The sequence below is a fragment of the Hemiscyllium ocellatum genome, chromosome 30 (genome assembly GCF_020745735.1).
Source record: "Hemiscyllium ocellatum isolate sHemOce1 chromosome 30, sHemOce1.pat.X.cur, whole genome shotgun sequence".
Taxonomy (NCBI): Eukaryota; Metazoa; Chordata; class Chondrichthyes; order Orectolobiformes; family Hemiscylliidae; genus Hemiscyllium; species Hemiscyllium ocellatum.
The window spans coordinates 12,812,290-12,828,882 of record NC_083430.1 but is presented as its reverse complement, the minus strand read 5'-3'; the positions used below and the strand labels follow the sequence as shown (position 1 = coordinate 12,828,882).

At 43.6% G+C, this 16,593-nt stretch overlaps 1 protein-coding gene across 2 annotated transcripts in view; it reads right to left on the bottom strand.

Moving 5' to 3' along the window:
* The window catches only part of LOC132830037 (ephrin type-A receptor 7-like), a 604,896-nt gene that overhangs the window by 268,175 nt on the left and 320,128 nt on the right, over positions 1-16,593 (bottom strand). For both annotated transcript variants that reach the window (XM_060847499.1, XM_060847500.1), the window contains exon 5: positions 7,431-7,766. In XM_060847499.1, coding sequence (XP_060703482.1) covers positions 7,431-7,766 — 336 coding nt within the window. The remainder of the gene's footprint in view (positions 1-7,430; positions 7,767-16,593) is intronic.

Here is a 16,593-nt window from a genome sequence, read left to right as displayed (position 1 = left end):
GCTGCCGCGTTGCCCTGCAGCCGAACACTTCAAAAAGTTCTGTGTTATCTGCAGAGTCTTTGGGGGGGAGCTGTGAAGTCATCAACAGGTGCTACATAAATGCAAACTCTTACTTCTTCCAATATCCTTCAAGAACGGAAGCAGGTAACTAGTTTAAGTAAAAACCAAAAGAACGATGGACGCTGTAAATCAGAGGCAAAAACAGAATCTGCTGGGAAAGCTCAGCAGGTCTGGCAGCATCTGTGGAGAGAAATCAAGAGTTAACATTTCAGGGGTTGAGTGAGCCCTCCTTAGAAGTCAGGGTCACTGGACCTGAAACATTAGCTCTGATTTCTCTCCACAGATGCTGCCAGATCTGTTCAGCTTTTCCAGCAATTTCTATTTTTGTCTCATCGTGACTCCTGTTTGCGGACAGTGACTCAATGATCTTGAGGAGGGCAGTTAACGTAAGGTACAAGTCAGAAATCACACGACACCAGGTTATAGTCCACTTATCCACTCGAGTCCCTAACCAACAGAATCTCCACATCAAGGTAAAGAAATATAATTTTGTTGTTGATGTGTCTCTTTTTGTATTCAAAAGCTTTTGTAATAACTGGTACAAATTGACCATGGAGGCAAAGTAAAGGACCCCTTTCACAACCCACCATCCATCAGCCGGACAGTAAAATAACCCCGGAGAAAGTGAGGACTGCAGATGCTGGAGATCAGAGCTGAAAAATGTGTTGCTGGAAAAGCGCAGCTGGTAAGGCAGCATCCAAGGAGCAGGAGAATTGCCGTTTCGGGCATAAGCCCTTCTTCAGGAATGAGGCTCATTCCTGAAGAAGGGCTAATGCCCGGAACGTCGATTCTCCTGCTCCTTGGATGCTGCCTGACCTGCTGTGCTTTCCCAGCAACACATTTTTCAGTAAAATAACACCACCTCAATTTCATGTGAGAGACATGGTTGGAGGGGTGTTTAACAGTGAGAAAAGAAGAACTCACACCAGCATCTGTACATGATGATGTACAATACTGGAGACAGGACAACAGTCTCCAACTCGATTATACTAATAAAACAGTGTATAGACCCCTAAATTCAGAGTCTAATCCAAACACAAAGTAAGGGGACACACGGTCTAAATGACGCAAGTTCTAATCATCATCGTCACTGTCTCTCACGAGGGACCAATGTCACGTGAAACTAAATTAGGAACAATATTCTAATAAAATTTACAGCTCAGAAACAGATCATCTGACCTATCAATTCTGTTCCACCGTTGATGTTCCAAAGCAATTTCAGTCTAACCCTAGATACACACCCTTCTATTATATCGCTCACTCTCTCAGTATTGACAGAGAGCAATGCTCATGATTAATTGAGCTCCCATGGGTGCAGTCAGCTATCCAGATGTAAGTTACACTCAAATAACAGGCTGGCTTTGAGAAGTGCTCATTTTCACAACTTCCCTCACAAGCTCATTTGCATACTGCCCAAATTAAAGCTTGCTGTTGATTAGTGCAGTTGGGCAGGTTTAAGAAATTTTTGGTTTGTTCAATGTTGCTTTTTTAAAAATACTCATTCCTGTATTTAATCAAACTGCTTCAAGTTATTCATCATAAAACTAAACAAAAATTGCTGGAGAAACTCAGCAGATCTTGCGGCATCTGTGGGGACATAGCAGAGTCGATGTTTCAAGGGTTCAACCGACCCCAGAGTTAACTGGGCTCTCGCCCCACCGACGCTGCCACACCTATTGAGTTTCTGCAACAACTTGTCTGCTTGTTTCATGTTATCACTTAAAATGGGTATACCACAAAAAGGAAGCCCTTCAATCAGGGCATCCAGTCTACTGCCTGCACGGGACCCAATGTTACATAACTGAACATGATATCAAATGATATACAAAGCTATTTTTCATTACATTAGTGTACAATAGCCTGTTTCACAGTCAGTTACTGAAATATAAATTCAAAAGCTCATACAAAGTACATAGCAAATCTGAGACTTAATTTTAAGAATCTCATCCAAAGCCTACAAATGGCAATAATTAGTGGAAATACTTGATAATGATTAATTTACCCTGTGGAATATTTTTAACCAGTGCAAAGGATAGCAGAAACTCAATTTGCTCTAAGTTCCTGTCTTTTTTGTATTTGTGAGACTGATTTCACATGAATTGCATCAAAAGAGAGTGTGCACACGTCTGGGTATACCGGCCGGAAGGCACTTGTTATCTTCACACACACTACAATCACATGAGACATCTCGTGTTCCTGCTCAGATCCATGCTAAGGAACTGCCAAAGCCACTGATGTAATATTTGGTTTGTAGTATACACAGAAGGGGTTTAAGAACAGCAAGGAACTAGCTTTGGAGATCAAAATACAAATATATTAATTAATTTCACAATAGAAGCAAAAAAGGTAATGGCACTGTTTCAGAGCTGGTTAATAACATTTGAAGTCCGTAAGTAGGGAAATCTGCTTGCATTCTCAATCTATGTGTGCTTATTAGCAGCAACAGCCAAACAATATACGCTTTCAGTGTTAACAAGCCATAGATTCAGCTCTCGTCTGTGTACCACAGTATCCCTAGGTCTGATAACAGTAATACTATTTCAGTACCATGGGGAAACAAAGGCTCGGGTAAAGATATTCTGTGCTACCTTTTCTGCAGTTTAAGTGGCCACAGTTTTGATTATACTTGAGCTTGGGATTAAACCAAAGGCTTCTTTAATCTGAATCACAACAAAAGCATCTATTGAGAAAAAAAAATGATTGCATAAAGCCACTAATGCCTGCTTTCAGCTTATCACAAAGCCATTTCATTTTGTTTCCAAAGTAATACATGTCAAAGTCCAGCTGGTCCTCACAATGTATTGCTTGCAGGATAAAAATCAGTCCATTCAGAGTTGTATTATAGAATGGATGCTTAACCACCCCGAAGCACTAAACCTTAACTTTAATTATTTTCAACCACGGTTTATGTAATCATTCCAACTCGAATCGATAACCTCGCATCAAACCAAGACACAAGGAAATCTTGAACAATTCATGGAGGCCCTCCAGTCACTCCTCATTCTGCCTTGGAAACTGAACAGGATCTAAAACCATTTACCGCAAAGTCAGGATCAAATGTTTTCAATCATATAAAGCCCAAAACTCAATTTTCAAGAGTTTCCTGCGGCTTTGCCTGATGAACCATGAGACCCTCTGGGCCAGTTTTTGCCACAAGCCCATGATGCCTTCGCTATCACAATACAGATATTTGCTGCCCAACCCAGAAGCGATATTGCACCTGGCAGTTGCACCCTTCCCATTTCAAACTTTGCTCCCTCTCACATTCATCTCCCATAATGCCCCCTTCCATCCAGCCAATAACCACACCTACTCTCCTCACCAATCACCCAGCTGTCTGTCCCATCACATTTCGCTCAGTGGCAATCAAAATGGCTTTAGACCTTCTAAGTACCCTGTTGGAGAGGGGGAGTGCGGTGCCAGTGCCAATGCCAATCCTCTCCTGCTTCGGTGGATTCTTGCTTTCATTTCCTGGCTTGAACAATTACCTGAGAAACTCTTTCAAAGGTAAGCGAACACCTTTTAGTATGATCTGGGTCGGAAATAGGGATTGGAAGATTCGGGCCGTTGCATCTTAACCACGAACAATGATTAATTCTGTTGAGCCCTTACTTTTCACGATGGAAGATAAGAGTTTGACACTTTCCAAAGTCCTGTCGGCTGACACTGGTTTAAGCCGTTTTAGGTTTTGTGGATGAAAGGTTGCTCCAGATTTGAGTCGCACACCAGGACATGGAAAATTGCTCCTTATGTAGCCAGACTGGTTGATTATCAACCTGTACAGCAGGAGAGTTTCCTGCTCAGCCATCCCGCAGTAAGCAATGGAAAGCCAGCCCTCAGCTCATGTGCAATGACCAATTCAATGGAGGTCTAGAGCTACCCCATATGCAATGATCAATCCAACGGAAGTCTCTAGCCTAACAATCAAAAGCAAGGACAGAAGAAAACACTGTGTGAGAAAGAGAGAGAGAGAGAGAGAGAGAGAGAGAGAGAGAGAGAGAGAGAGAGAGACAGACATTGTACATTCAGGCATATTCTAATAAGAATTCACAAGACAATTGAGTGGAACTTGTCCATTCTACCACTCGTGATTTTGGGCCTAACTTCTTGTTTGTATCCATAGAGGTTTTCTTTGATATTGAGGAACTAGAGCTGACAATTAAAACCTGTCAAAGTCTTTTCTTGACTTTTGAACTGTTGGTCACTGTCTACAGACATCATTTTACAGCTACGAGAGGAGGCCATACAACCCAGACCATAAGCACTAGCTGTTTAAGGAGCTATCCAGTAAATCTCAGAGAGCTTCTAACTGCTCAGTTCTGTTGAAACTGATTCCTTCTACAACTAAAGGCTCCACAAGCATACTGTGATTTCCAGCCACCATTTTAACTTATTCTTCATTATGAGATCCACTGATCAACCAGTTTCTGTTCATGACACAACTTCACACTTCCCTTTAAAATTCCACTTTTTTATCCTCATTTTATTTCAGAGTCACTTGGAAGTCCCTGATTTCTTTGTTCTTTCGTAAACATTTAATGTTTGCTTTCACCATTCTGTTCTGATTGCTGGCCTGTTTCTTCCATCTTGACAAACTGACTACTTTTTGACCAGCGATTGTCATGAACTTGAAGTTTCCTCTGCTTCTATCGTTGACACTGCTCCATCATCCTTTTTTTGACTGAGATCACTTTGGTATTTACTTCCCCATCCAAAACTGTCCCGGTTAGCTCAGAACACCACACCTCTCAGCTCGCCGCTCTTTCATTAACAAACCCTTTTACCAATGTCATTTCTGAACTTCTGATGTAGATGTCTTCCAATAAAAGGTAGAGCTGCCATAAACCTACCAGTCCACAGGGCTGTTCTCTCATTCAAGAGAGGGGAAGAGAGACAAACAATTGGTGGTGGTTTAGCCTAAGGGTCACCACATCTCAGGTGAGGGGACAGGCTGTGAAAGGGAATACACCAATCATGACCTCAATCGATGCAGGAATTGAACTTACGCTGTAGGCATCACTCTGTGCCACAAACTGCCAATGCAGCTAGCCATACCCTGATGTCTCCCAATGGACTCCATCCTTTGCAGCAGAGTTACATGTTGCTAGAAAATGATCATCCATTTGCTTTGACGCTCATGAATTCTTGGAGAAAGTGAGGATTGCAGATTCTGGAGATCAGAGTCAAAAATGTGGCGCTGGAAAAGTTCAGCTGGTCAGGCAGCATCCGAGGAGTAGGAGACTCGATGTTTCAAGCATAAGCTCTCCATCAGGAATAATGAAGAGTTTATGCTCAAAACTCCTGCTCCTCGGATGCCGCATAACTGGTTGCGCTTTTCCAGCACCACACTTTCTGCTCATGAATTCTAATCAATTTCACTGAGAAATCACCAGGATTCAACAGCCAAACTCTTGCAGTCACGTTGGCAAATCCCTCATCTTCATCACGCAGACAAATCCAATCTGCACCCACTCTACAGTCAGCACACCCTTCTTAGGGCTTCCCACCCAAAACTGGACCCAATATTTGAACTTGCCGCCTCATCAATGATCTGCATTGGCTCAGCGTCAACCATTTATATCAAAAGTACAGGCACAGTCAGTCCATTTAATCAATCTGCTTTATGCTGATGTTATGCTCCACGTTAGGGTGCAGAAGAGGTTTTAACCAGGATGCTGCCTGGATTAGAAGGTATGAGCGACAACGAGAGGTTAGAAAAGCTAGGGTTGTTTTCTCTGGAGTGGCGAAGGTTGAGGGGAGACTTGATAGAAAATTATAAAAATGTGAGATGCAGAGTTAGGGTTGACAGTCAGAAACCTTTTCTCAGAACTGAAATGGCTAATATGATGGAGCATGCATTCAAGATGAGAGAGGGAAAGTTCAAACGAGATGTGAGGGGCAAGTTGTTTTACACAGTGTGGTAGGAGTCTGGAATGCGCAGCCAGGGATGATGGTGGAGACAGATACAACAGGGGCGTTTAAGGGGCTTTTCGATAAGAGCATGAATATGCAAGAAATGGAGGGATATAGACCAATGGCAGGCAGAAGAATTAGTTTAATTTGGTGTCATGTGCCAAAGGGCTTAATCCTGTGCTGTACTGTTCTACGTTATCAAGGCGGAGAGTCATAGAGATGTACAGCATGGAAACAGACCCTTGGGTCCAACTCATCCATGCCAACCAGATGTTCTAACAAATGCCAGCACTTGGCCCATAGCTCTCTAAATCCTTCCTATTCATTTACCCATCCAGATGCCTTTTAAATGTTGCAATTGTACCAGCCTCTAACCACTTCCTCTGGCAGCGCATTCCATACACGCAAATGTTCTATGTTAATCTCCTCCCATCTTCCTTCATCTAACTCTGTCAGCATAACTTTGGTGTGCCAATTTCCTACTCATGGAACAGTATGTAGTGAGTCAAAAAACTTTCATAAAGACAAATTAGAGATGGGCAATAAATGTTGGCCTTGCCAGTGATGCCCACATCCTATGAATAAACAAACAAAAACTTGAGATATCAACTATCACTCTCAATGTTACCGCATCCCATATCTCTTTGAAGATTTCAAATGCAAATTCCTCTGCATTAAGCCTCGTCTGAGATCTGCCCCAATCACTAACATCTCCATATTCTTCACTGATTCTACAAGTTCAATTTTCTTGAAAGATTGCTGTAAAATCCATATGTGCGGAGGATCAACATGCAATGTTAAATCACATTAGTGTATCTGTGAGGAATGTTTCCCAGTTCACTCTGGGAATAGTTAAGCTATCAAGGTAAATGTACAACTCGTGATGTAAATTGGGAAATTTTCTGGATTCTTGAATTGGGGATTTTTTTTTCTGTGTCTAAAGTTAATACTAAGTTGCAAGTATTACTGCATCCAATGGTTATGTCAGTCTGCATCTGTAAGGGAATTAGACTTTTTTTTCATGTCATATGTCAAAGGTTTGACACTTGTGGCTCGAATCAAGTTACTGTAACACAGCAATTCTTAATCTGCTCTGTGTTTTCTGTCAACCTGGATTAGAAAATCATATAAATGGGGATATTTTATTTTACCATCTAAATTTTTGTCGTAACTCCATGGAATGGGGGGTAAGTTTCTGATTTATACAGCGCTATTAAAATGAGGCGTCACAAAATATTTGAGGACGTACTGATGACCACTACTAACCTAATGCACAAAGCACCCTCCTCAACAATCAAGAGAAGCAGGTCTGGACATTAATGGAACTGGTACATGGTAATCTTGATTGGAATACTGTGTAGCATCCTACAATCAACTATGAATAGATAAGTAAGGAAGGGCTTGGGAGACTTCAGGAAGTCCTGCTCAATTGAAAATCAGAAAGCACTGGCACTTACCTCCTTGGCTTATGGCCACTGTAATCTCCACGTACATCCGCGGAGCAGGACTCAGGTCCGAGACTCCGTTCACAGCCTCCACCCTGAAGGTGTAGTTGATGTATGGCAACAGGTTAACCACAGTAACGGCCGTATCAACCAATCCCAGCTGCTGGGGGACAAACTCAATGCGGCTGTCACACGGCCCACACGTCTGGAGGGTCACCGCACAGGTACTGCACAGAGCGTTGTACATGACATCTGTCCGACCCCCACTGTCCTCAGGGGGCTTCCAGTCTAAGAGCACTGCCGACTGCCTGGTACTGTAGCCGAGAGTTTGCGGAGCAGTTGGGGGTTCTGTGGGGGGAACGAAACAGAGCAACAGCGTCAAGTGCAGGAGCACAAAGAGGTTCTTTCTCTATTGCACTTGCCGTTTAAGCAATTCACAGAATCACAGCAGTGCAGCAAAAGGCCATCTGGCCCATCGAGTGTGCACTGACCCTCTGAAGAGCATTCCTCCCCATCCCTATAATCCCAATGGGGTTTTTACCATGGCATATCCACCAGTCTGCACACTACGGGGCAATTTAGCATGGCCAAACCACCTAACCTGCACATCCTTGGACTTCATCTGCGCAGTGCCCTGAAAGCATGTGATTTTAAATAAACCTGATGGACTATAACCAGTGAGGAATTTTCACTGAAATCTGGGTGCTGTAGACCAAGAATTGTATTATAAAATGGCTCCTTCTCTTAAGGTGTTGCCTTCCACAAAGAAGCAGGAAGCAGGTTTATTTCGGATGGGAGTGCTTTGAGGTCCTAATTCACTTTTCCATTTTCACTGCCATGATGATTAAAAAAGCTTCCCATTCTGAGTTGCCAAATTTTTAATAGCTAGAAAAATATACTCAATTGGGACAAGTCTTGGGGAATTAAAGAGTGATTCAAGCCTCTAAATTTCACACACGGAGCTGCCCACACTTTGGTTTGGCCTTGGAATCTCCAGAAATGAAAGAAAGATAAATCCTCAGATCATCCAGAATGCTAATCCTTATGCCTCAATCTCTCTTCATGCAGTGTCTCGGTTGCCCATGGGTTGCCAATTATGGATTGTGCCATGCTATCACTATGGGGTAAAGCAAGCATGCCCTTCAGCAGTACGTGGATTGTGTTGGTGTTGTTTTCCACCACACTATAGCCATCTCACAAGGTGAGCACTGAGACAATAGTATTAAAGGTTACTTTTACTTCAGAATTTGTGTTGGACATTTTGTTTATTCACAGGCAATAAATCATAAAATCCCTGCAGAGTGAAAGCAGGCCATTCAGCCCATCAGGTTTACACCAAATCTCTGAAGAGCATCCCACCTAGATCCATCCCCTATCCTGTGTTTCCCATGGCTGATCCACCTAACCTGCACAATTTAACATGGCCAACCCACCTGACCTGCACAATTTAACATGGCCAACCCCACCTAACCTGCACAATTTAACATGGCCAACCCCACCTAACCTGCACAATTTAACATGCTCAACCCATCTAACCTGCACAATTTAACATGCTCAACCCATCTAACCTGCACAATTTAACATGGCCAACCCACCTAACCTGCACAACTTTGGACTGTGGGAGGAAACCCACACAGAGAATCAGAGAATGTTCAAACTGCACACAGACAGTCGCCTGAAGCTGGAACTGAACTTAGGTCCCTGGCATTGTGAGGCAGCAGGTCTAGATTAGAGTGGTGCTGGAAAAGCACAGCAGGTCAGGCAGCATCAGAGGAGCAGGAAAATCGACATTTTGGGCAAAAGCCCTTCATCAGGAATGGAGGCCGCCTGACCTGCTGTGCTTTTCCAGCACCACTCTAATCGAGACTCTGGTTTCCAGCATCTGCAGTTCTCACTTCTGACTAGTGTGAGGCAGCAGCGTTAATCCACTGAGCCACCATACCACTACTGCCACAAATAGTGCTTGATTGATCGTGAAGAATTGAGTAAGGAAGATCCTCAGTTTGCTATCTGATTGTTGGAGCTCATAATGACAGACATGTTGGGAAATCAATGATAGGAGCATGGGGTGTTGGGACAGTTGGAGGCAGAATGCCAGGTGAACAATGAGTCAAAACAAAGAACTGTGGATGCTAAAACAAAAGCAGAAATTGCTGGAGAAACTCACCACAGTGGTTCAGTAGTTAGCACTGCTGCCTCCCAGTACCAGGACCCGGGTTTGATTCCAGCCTCAGGTGACGGCCTGTGTGGAGTTTGCATATTCTCCCCATGTCTGCGTGGGTTTTCTCTGGGTGCTCTGGTTTCCTCCCATAGACCAATGATGTGCAGGTCAGGTGAATTGGCCATGCTAAATTGCCCATAGTAAAAACCAAGACTGCAGATGCTGGAAACCAGATTCTGGATCAGTGGTGCTGGAAGAGCACAGCAGTTCAGGCAGCATCCGAGGAGCAGTAGTATCCAGGGATGTGCAACTTAGGTGGATTAGTCAGAGGTAAATGTAGAGTAATAGGTTTTTGATTCAACCCCTGCCCTCTCCTTCACTTATTGATCACACAGCATTGCCCTTTGATGTGAAGGGCACTGCTTGTCACTGGCCACTCGGGCGTTTCCTTTCTCCCTGGTGGTAGAAACTGAATAAAGATTTGTATACCTGGTGTCTTTCACCGTGTCTCACACTTGCACATGCACATCGTGGGCGTTGGGGAAACTATAAGCACTACCACAGTTAGGCGGTAGTGTGGGGGTAAAGTAAAAAGAAAAAAAAATTAGAAGAGGATTGAGAATCTCCTCAGTTCAGGGGACTGACTCTGAGCTGGCTGGCTAGTCGCAGCCAGTGTACTGTGCACAAAGAAAAATAGAGTATTAGGTTAAGGGAATGGGTCTGGGTGGGATACTCTGAGGGTTGGGCCAAAGGGCCTGTTTCCACACTGCAGGGATTCTATGGAACTCAGCAAGTCTCTCAGCATCCGTGGAGCGAAAGCAGAATCAGTGTTTCAGATCCAGTGACCTTTCTTCAGAACCAGGTCAGCTAAACACTCCTGCAGGAGGATGTCTAACCAGAGCCCTCACAAGCTGCTAAGTATCCAAGCCAAGAAACATTCTGGTAGAGAGAGAGAGAGAGAGAGAAAGAGAGAGAAAGAGTGTCTGACAAGTTGGATCTTCATTTACTCACTCTCTGGAAGGAACATGTGTGAAAGACGATAACAGAGGTAGTGTGGACCTCAGTGGAGGAAAAGAAGATCTGCATAAGCATGCAGTAAAATTAAAAGTGATCTGACTTTCAATAAAGCACGTAACATGACATGGGAACTGAATGTATACGGGCACCACACTGCAGGCATGAGAGTTTCAATCAGTTTTGGATAGGCTGGAAATCCCTGGTGAACTGTATAATTCAGTACAGAGGCAGATGCTGCTCTCTAATTTTAATAGTGAGAATTGATTTCTTAAAATAGCTGGATTAGATTTAAATTAATTCAGACCCATTAACACAAATGGGGCTGAGCATCTTCAGCAGATCCTGCTAACTCTTGATTGGAATACAATGGAAACATCCATAGAATTGCACAGCAGTGTAAGCAGCCAATCAGCCCACTGTCCCTTTACTGCATTTTCGAGGGAGAGATCAAATTATTCCCAGTCCCTTGTTCTTTCACCAAATCCTTACAAGCTTTCCATTTTTGACAAATATCCAGCTCTCTCATGAAACTACTTATTAATCTGCTTATTCCCATTTTGAATTCAATTCATTTGTCAGATTGTAACAGCTTACTGCACAAAACACGATTTGCCTCATCCCCTTAAATTCTTTCACCAATTATCTTAAACCTGTATTTCTGGCTATTGATATTCTCCCAGTGAGAATGATTCGCATCACATTCCGAATGATAATGAACACTTCTATGTAATCTTGCCTTAACTGTCAATGTTTGGAGAGTAGTCACAGCTACCCTGATTTCTCCATAGTCCTTCATCAAGAATCATTTAGATCAATGTCTGGTGTTGACTTCAATTGAGGCTTTTGAGCTTGCTACACTCCCCTCTCATTATGGACTGGGGACTCCTCACGCTGCTTATCCTGGGAGACATGGCACCTAGAGGAACACTGAATGCCAGTCCTCTTGAGGCTAACCAGCCCTGAGAGGTGATAAACTGGGTCCTGTCAGAAGATTCAGGACAGGAAAGTGCAGGAAGCTGCAAGATTGATGCCCTTCACATATAGATTCAGGGTTTTTTTCAGAGAGGGAGGGATAGTTGGATTGGGTGTGGGTACCTAATAAGACTCAGACAACAGATATCCTGAAAGCATGAGGCAGGGGCAATGAAACATGGACCCAGAGATGTACAGGTTTCCCCAACACCATTCCCCATTAATGCTGCAGACTCTCACATTCATCTTATTGGCCAAATCACAGCTAAAGGTGTTTGGGACCAACATCTTTAACCTGAAATGTCTTTTAATTTTTTATCTTGTGACATCCAATGAAAAGAATTCTCTGAACACATACAGACTTAGCCAAACCACATGAAATCTGCTAAACCTGTTGGAACTGATCACCTCACTTCAACATAGGCCATGAAGCCTCACTCTTCCATTACCCGCACATTAATTTCAGTCTTCCAGTCCGTTCCTGGCACGCAGCCTCCAGTCTCACTATTACAGCACACTCAAACCTTGCATTTCTGTTTAAGGGACATAGCATCTGATGTCACACATCATCATTGCCCCTTCTAATACTTTCAGTGACACAAACATACAGTGCTGACAGATGTGAATTTTAAACAAATACTCTAATTGAAGATGGGGGAAAGGGGAAGAGTAATCGCAGGATTAAAAAAAAGCTGGGCTCAAATATCTTGAACAAGAGAGAATCTAATCACCTCCCTTTAATTTTTTTTTAAGATTACTTACAGTGTGGAAACAGGCCCTTCGGCCCAACAAGTCCACACCAACCCGCCGAAGCGCAACCCACCCATACCCCTACATTTACCCCTTTACCTAACACTACGGGCAATTTATCCTGGCCAATTCACCTGACCCGCACATCTTTGGACTGTGGGAGGAAACCGGAGCACCCGGAGGAAACCCACGGAGACACGGGGAGAATGTGCAAACTCCACACAGACAGTCGCCTGAGTCGGGAATTGAACCCGGGTCTCCGGCGCTGTGAGGCAGCAGTGCTAACCACTGTGCCACCGTGCCACCCACTACAGTGCCACCATGCCGCCCACAAATTCTATCACATCACCATTGCGGAATCCTCATCAACAATACCCAGAGCAGAGATTTAACTGGACCTGCCACATGAACACTGGCGCTACAGGCACAGGTCAGGGGTTGGAATTCTGTGCCGAATTGTCTGACTACTGTCTGACTACTGTCTGACTACTGTCTGACTACTGTCTGACTACTCGAGCTCTGCGCACATCTATAAGGTACAAGCCAGAGGTATGATGAAATATTCTCCACCTGTAGAGATGGGTCCAGCTCAAACAGTAGTTTATAGGCCAATGTATTGCCGAGCTTGCTATAGCATTAATCATTTTGGTCTTTCTTTTGTGTGCTTGCGGTTGAGTCCTGTGCACTCAGATTGTCTCTTGCTGGTGGAATGGAACATTGAAGGAGAAATAGTACTCTCACTGAAGAACTGTATTTTGGGTTTGAGACCATGAGGCAGCAGGGGAAATTTACTCGAGATACAGATTTGTTGAAGTCTACACGTCAATTTTCAACTATGCTGGAGCTGTGTGAAAAAAAAGGGACCTCCTCATTAAAACCAGAAAAATGTCTTCTCTGTTCTAACATTAGAGGTTGATAAGGGAGTCAGAGATAACACCTCAGACAATAACTTGCACTTGTTCAAGGCTTGGGTGGGGCCAGAGAAGGGGAGAAGGAACGTTTGACAAAGCAGTGATGCAATTCAGAAAGAATTAAATTGGCCAAAACCTGGTACTGGGGATAGTGACGACTGCAGATGCTGGAAAGTCAGAGTGGACAAAGTGGGGAGCTGGATAAAGCACAGCAGGTCAGGCAGCATCAGAGGAGAGGGAGAGTCAACGTTTCAAGTCAAGACCATTCATCAGGGTTGGGGAGGGGGGAAGGGCCCTACATGCGGCGCAGCCACAGATAAAAAGATGTTAAGGAATCTTTTGAAAATTGCTGCAATGAATAGAGAGGCGTGCTCAAATGCTCTGAAGATGGTCCTGGAGACCATGGAATGTGTAAACCATCAGTGTCATTATGAAAATTTAAAACTTGTAGTTTAACAAATGTGTATCAGCTTTAGTTGAATAGTTTCCAAATTGCCATGTACCATTGATATCAAGGCTACAGCCTTTAAACTAGGAAGGATGTTGTCCTGGTTAAGAAGCTCAATACCATCCAGTAAAAGCAGTCTAATTAATTGGCACTCCATCTCTAACATTCACTATGTGGCAGTAGCATGTACCAACAATAAGAAGCAGTGCAGCAATTTGCCAATACCCCTCCCACAGTAAATACCAAGCCTACAACCTCGGTCATTTAGAAGGACAAGGGCATCAGGCACAGGGGTACGGCAGGCCTGTAAGTTCCCCTCCATGTTACGTCCCATCCTAAAATATATTGCAGTTCCTTCATAGTCACTGGGTTAAAATCTGGAAACTCCTTCATTAATAACACCATGTCAGCATCTGCACCACAAAGACTACAGCAGTTCAAGAAAGCCACATCCACCACGGTCTCAAGGACAATTCAAACTAAGCAATAAATGTCCTCCATGTGACTAATGCCAACATCCTAGGAGCAAATAGAACAAAGGCTGCTTGAATTGTTGACATGTAGATGACTGACATGCAGCAGTCCAGTTAATATTTTATTTAATAACTTGCTGATTAAATTAAATAAAAACCACTGCAGTACAAAGGGATTAATATTTGTTCTTCATGATAAACAGCTAGACTGTAAGGAAGTGAAATATTTATAAATGCAATAAATATTTTACTCTTCTTTACAATCTTTGCCTCATAATCTGAAGTCAATATTGTAGAGGTCAACTGATTTTTGTGAAAGATCCCATCATAAATCCCACTGAGCTTTATAGGCGGAATGTACACACACTTGCACACAATGTGTGACAATTTGTAACATTGGCTGTTATTACACATATATCTGCATCAATAGCAAATCTACCCAGTCTGATGTTCTTCAGTCAGCCCTGTCCATGGCCTACCCATTCATATAATACAGCAAGCACAACAGAAGTTAGTACTTTCATATTAACAACAAGGCACAGGGAGGTAAAAAGTAAATATTGCAGTTGCCAGAGATATGAAATAAAAACAGAGAACCCTGGAGAAAAACTGCAGGTCTGACAGAGCCCTCAGCGACGTCCAACCTATTTCCTACACCTTAGCCCTCACCCCTTCTCTTCCCTTCCACAGCAACGATTGGGTCCTCCTTGTCCTCACCTACCATCCCACCAGCATTCATATCCAGAGGATCATTAGCAGCCATTTCCACCGCCTCCAGTAGGATGCCACCACCACATATTCCCCTCCCCACCCTAATCAGTCATTGACAGGGACCGTTCTCTCCAGGTCAACTTCTCCTCCACTCCCAACGTCACCCTCAGACGCATGTCACTTTCCAAGCAATCGCAGAGAATGCAACATTTACTTCCTCCCTCCTCACTACTCAAAGCCCCACGGACACCTTCCAGGTGAAGAAGTGCACCTCACCCAATCTGGTCTGACTGTATTCACTACTCATAATGTGGTCTCCTCTACACTGGGGAGGTGAACCACAGACTGGGCGACTGCTTTGCTGAACATCTCCACTTCATCTCTAGAAATGACCCCGAGCTTCCAGTTGCCTGCTATTTCAACACATCGCCGTGTTCCCACACCAACATCTGTCTCAGGCCTGTTGCAGTGCTCTCATGAAGCTCAGTGAAAGCTTGAAGAACATCACCTCATCTTCCACTTGGGTACTTTACAGGACTCAATGTTGAATTTAACAATTTCAGAATGTGAACACCCCCATCTGTGTGTTCTCTTGCTCATGTCCCTAGTCTCCTTGTGTAATGGTTGCTCCCAGCACAGGTAACCAATATGCAACCATTTAGCCTTCTCATTAGCACCCTACCCAGCAATTTTCTCTCTTTTGGATCATCATCAGCAATATTGTTGTTTATGCCAATCCCTTTTCTCTCTCTCTCTAGATACCATCTCATGTATTCTATTCATCAGCAGAAATACCACCCTTTCCCAGTTATTTTTCAGTTCTAGCCTCCATTAACTCTGTTCCTCTGTCTTTCCATAGCTATTGAGTTTCTCCAGTCCTTACTGTTTTTATTGAATTTAGTCTCGAGTCCTGAAGGCTGTGAAGTGCCTAAGTGGAAAGTGAGGTGCAGTTTTTCCAGTTTGTAGTGAAGTTTGTTGGAGCACTGAACCAGGCCCAGATGGGGACATGTTAACGTGGGAGTGAAATAGTTTATTGAAATGGCAAGTGACTGGTTTATTTGGAAGCACTAGCTTTTGAATCTAGATTTGACTTCTCCAAATCATGACTGGAAGACTGGGATCATTTTCATGGACAGAACAAAGGTGTTCTCAAAGGTGGTCACCCAGTATGAAATTGCTCTCGCCAGTGAATGAGCAGTGAATACAGTAGAGTAGATTGAAAGAACTACAAGTAAAATGCTGAATGCATTTTTTGAGGTCTTAGACAGTGAGGACAGAGGTGAAAGTATTACACCTTCTGTATGGAAAGGTATCACAGGGGATGAGGAAGTGTAGGAGTAATGGAAGTGTGGATCATGGTACCATGGAGTGAAATGTCTCCGAAGAATGTTGGCAGTGGAGTGAAGAGGAAGATGTGTTTGGTGGTGGTATCTGGCTGGAAGTGGTAGAGAATGATCCTTTGAATATTGAGACTGATGGGTTGGAAAGTGAGGACAATGAAATCCTATTATTATTTGGGGTGAAGGGGATATGATGAGGTCAGAAGTGCGGGAGATGGGTCAGACCCAGTTAATGGCCCTGTTGACTATAATTGGCAGGAATATCTGGTTAAAGAAAAAGGAGGTCAGGTTGGAGGCACCCACGTTGAGGACGGCATCATCGAAACAGATGTGAAAAGAGACAGAGAAACTGGGAGGAAGAAACAAAAGATGTTACAAGCAGCAGGGTGCGG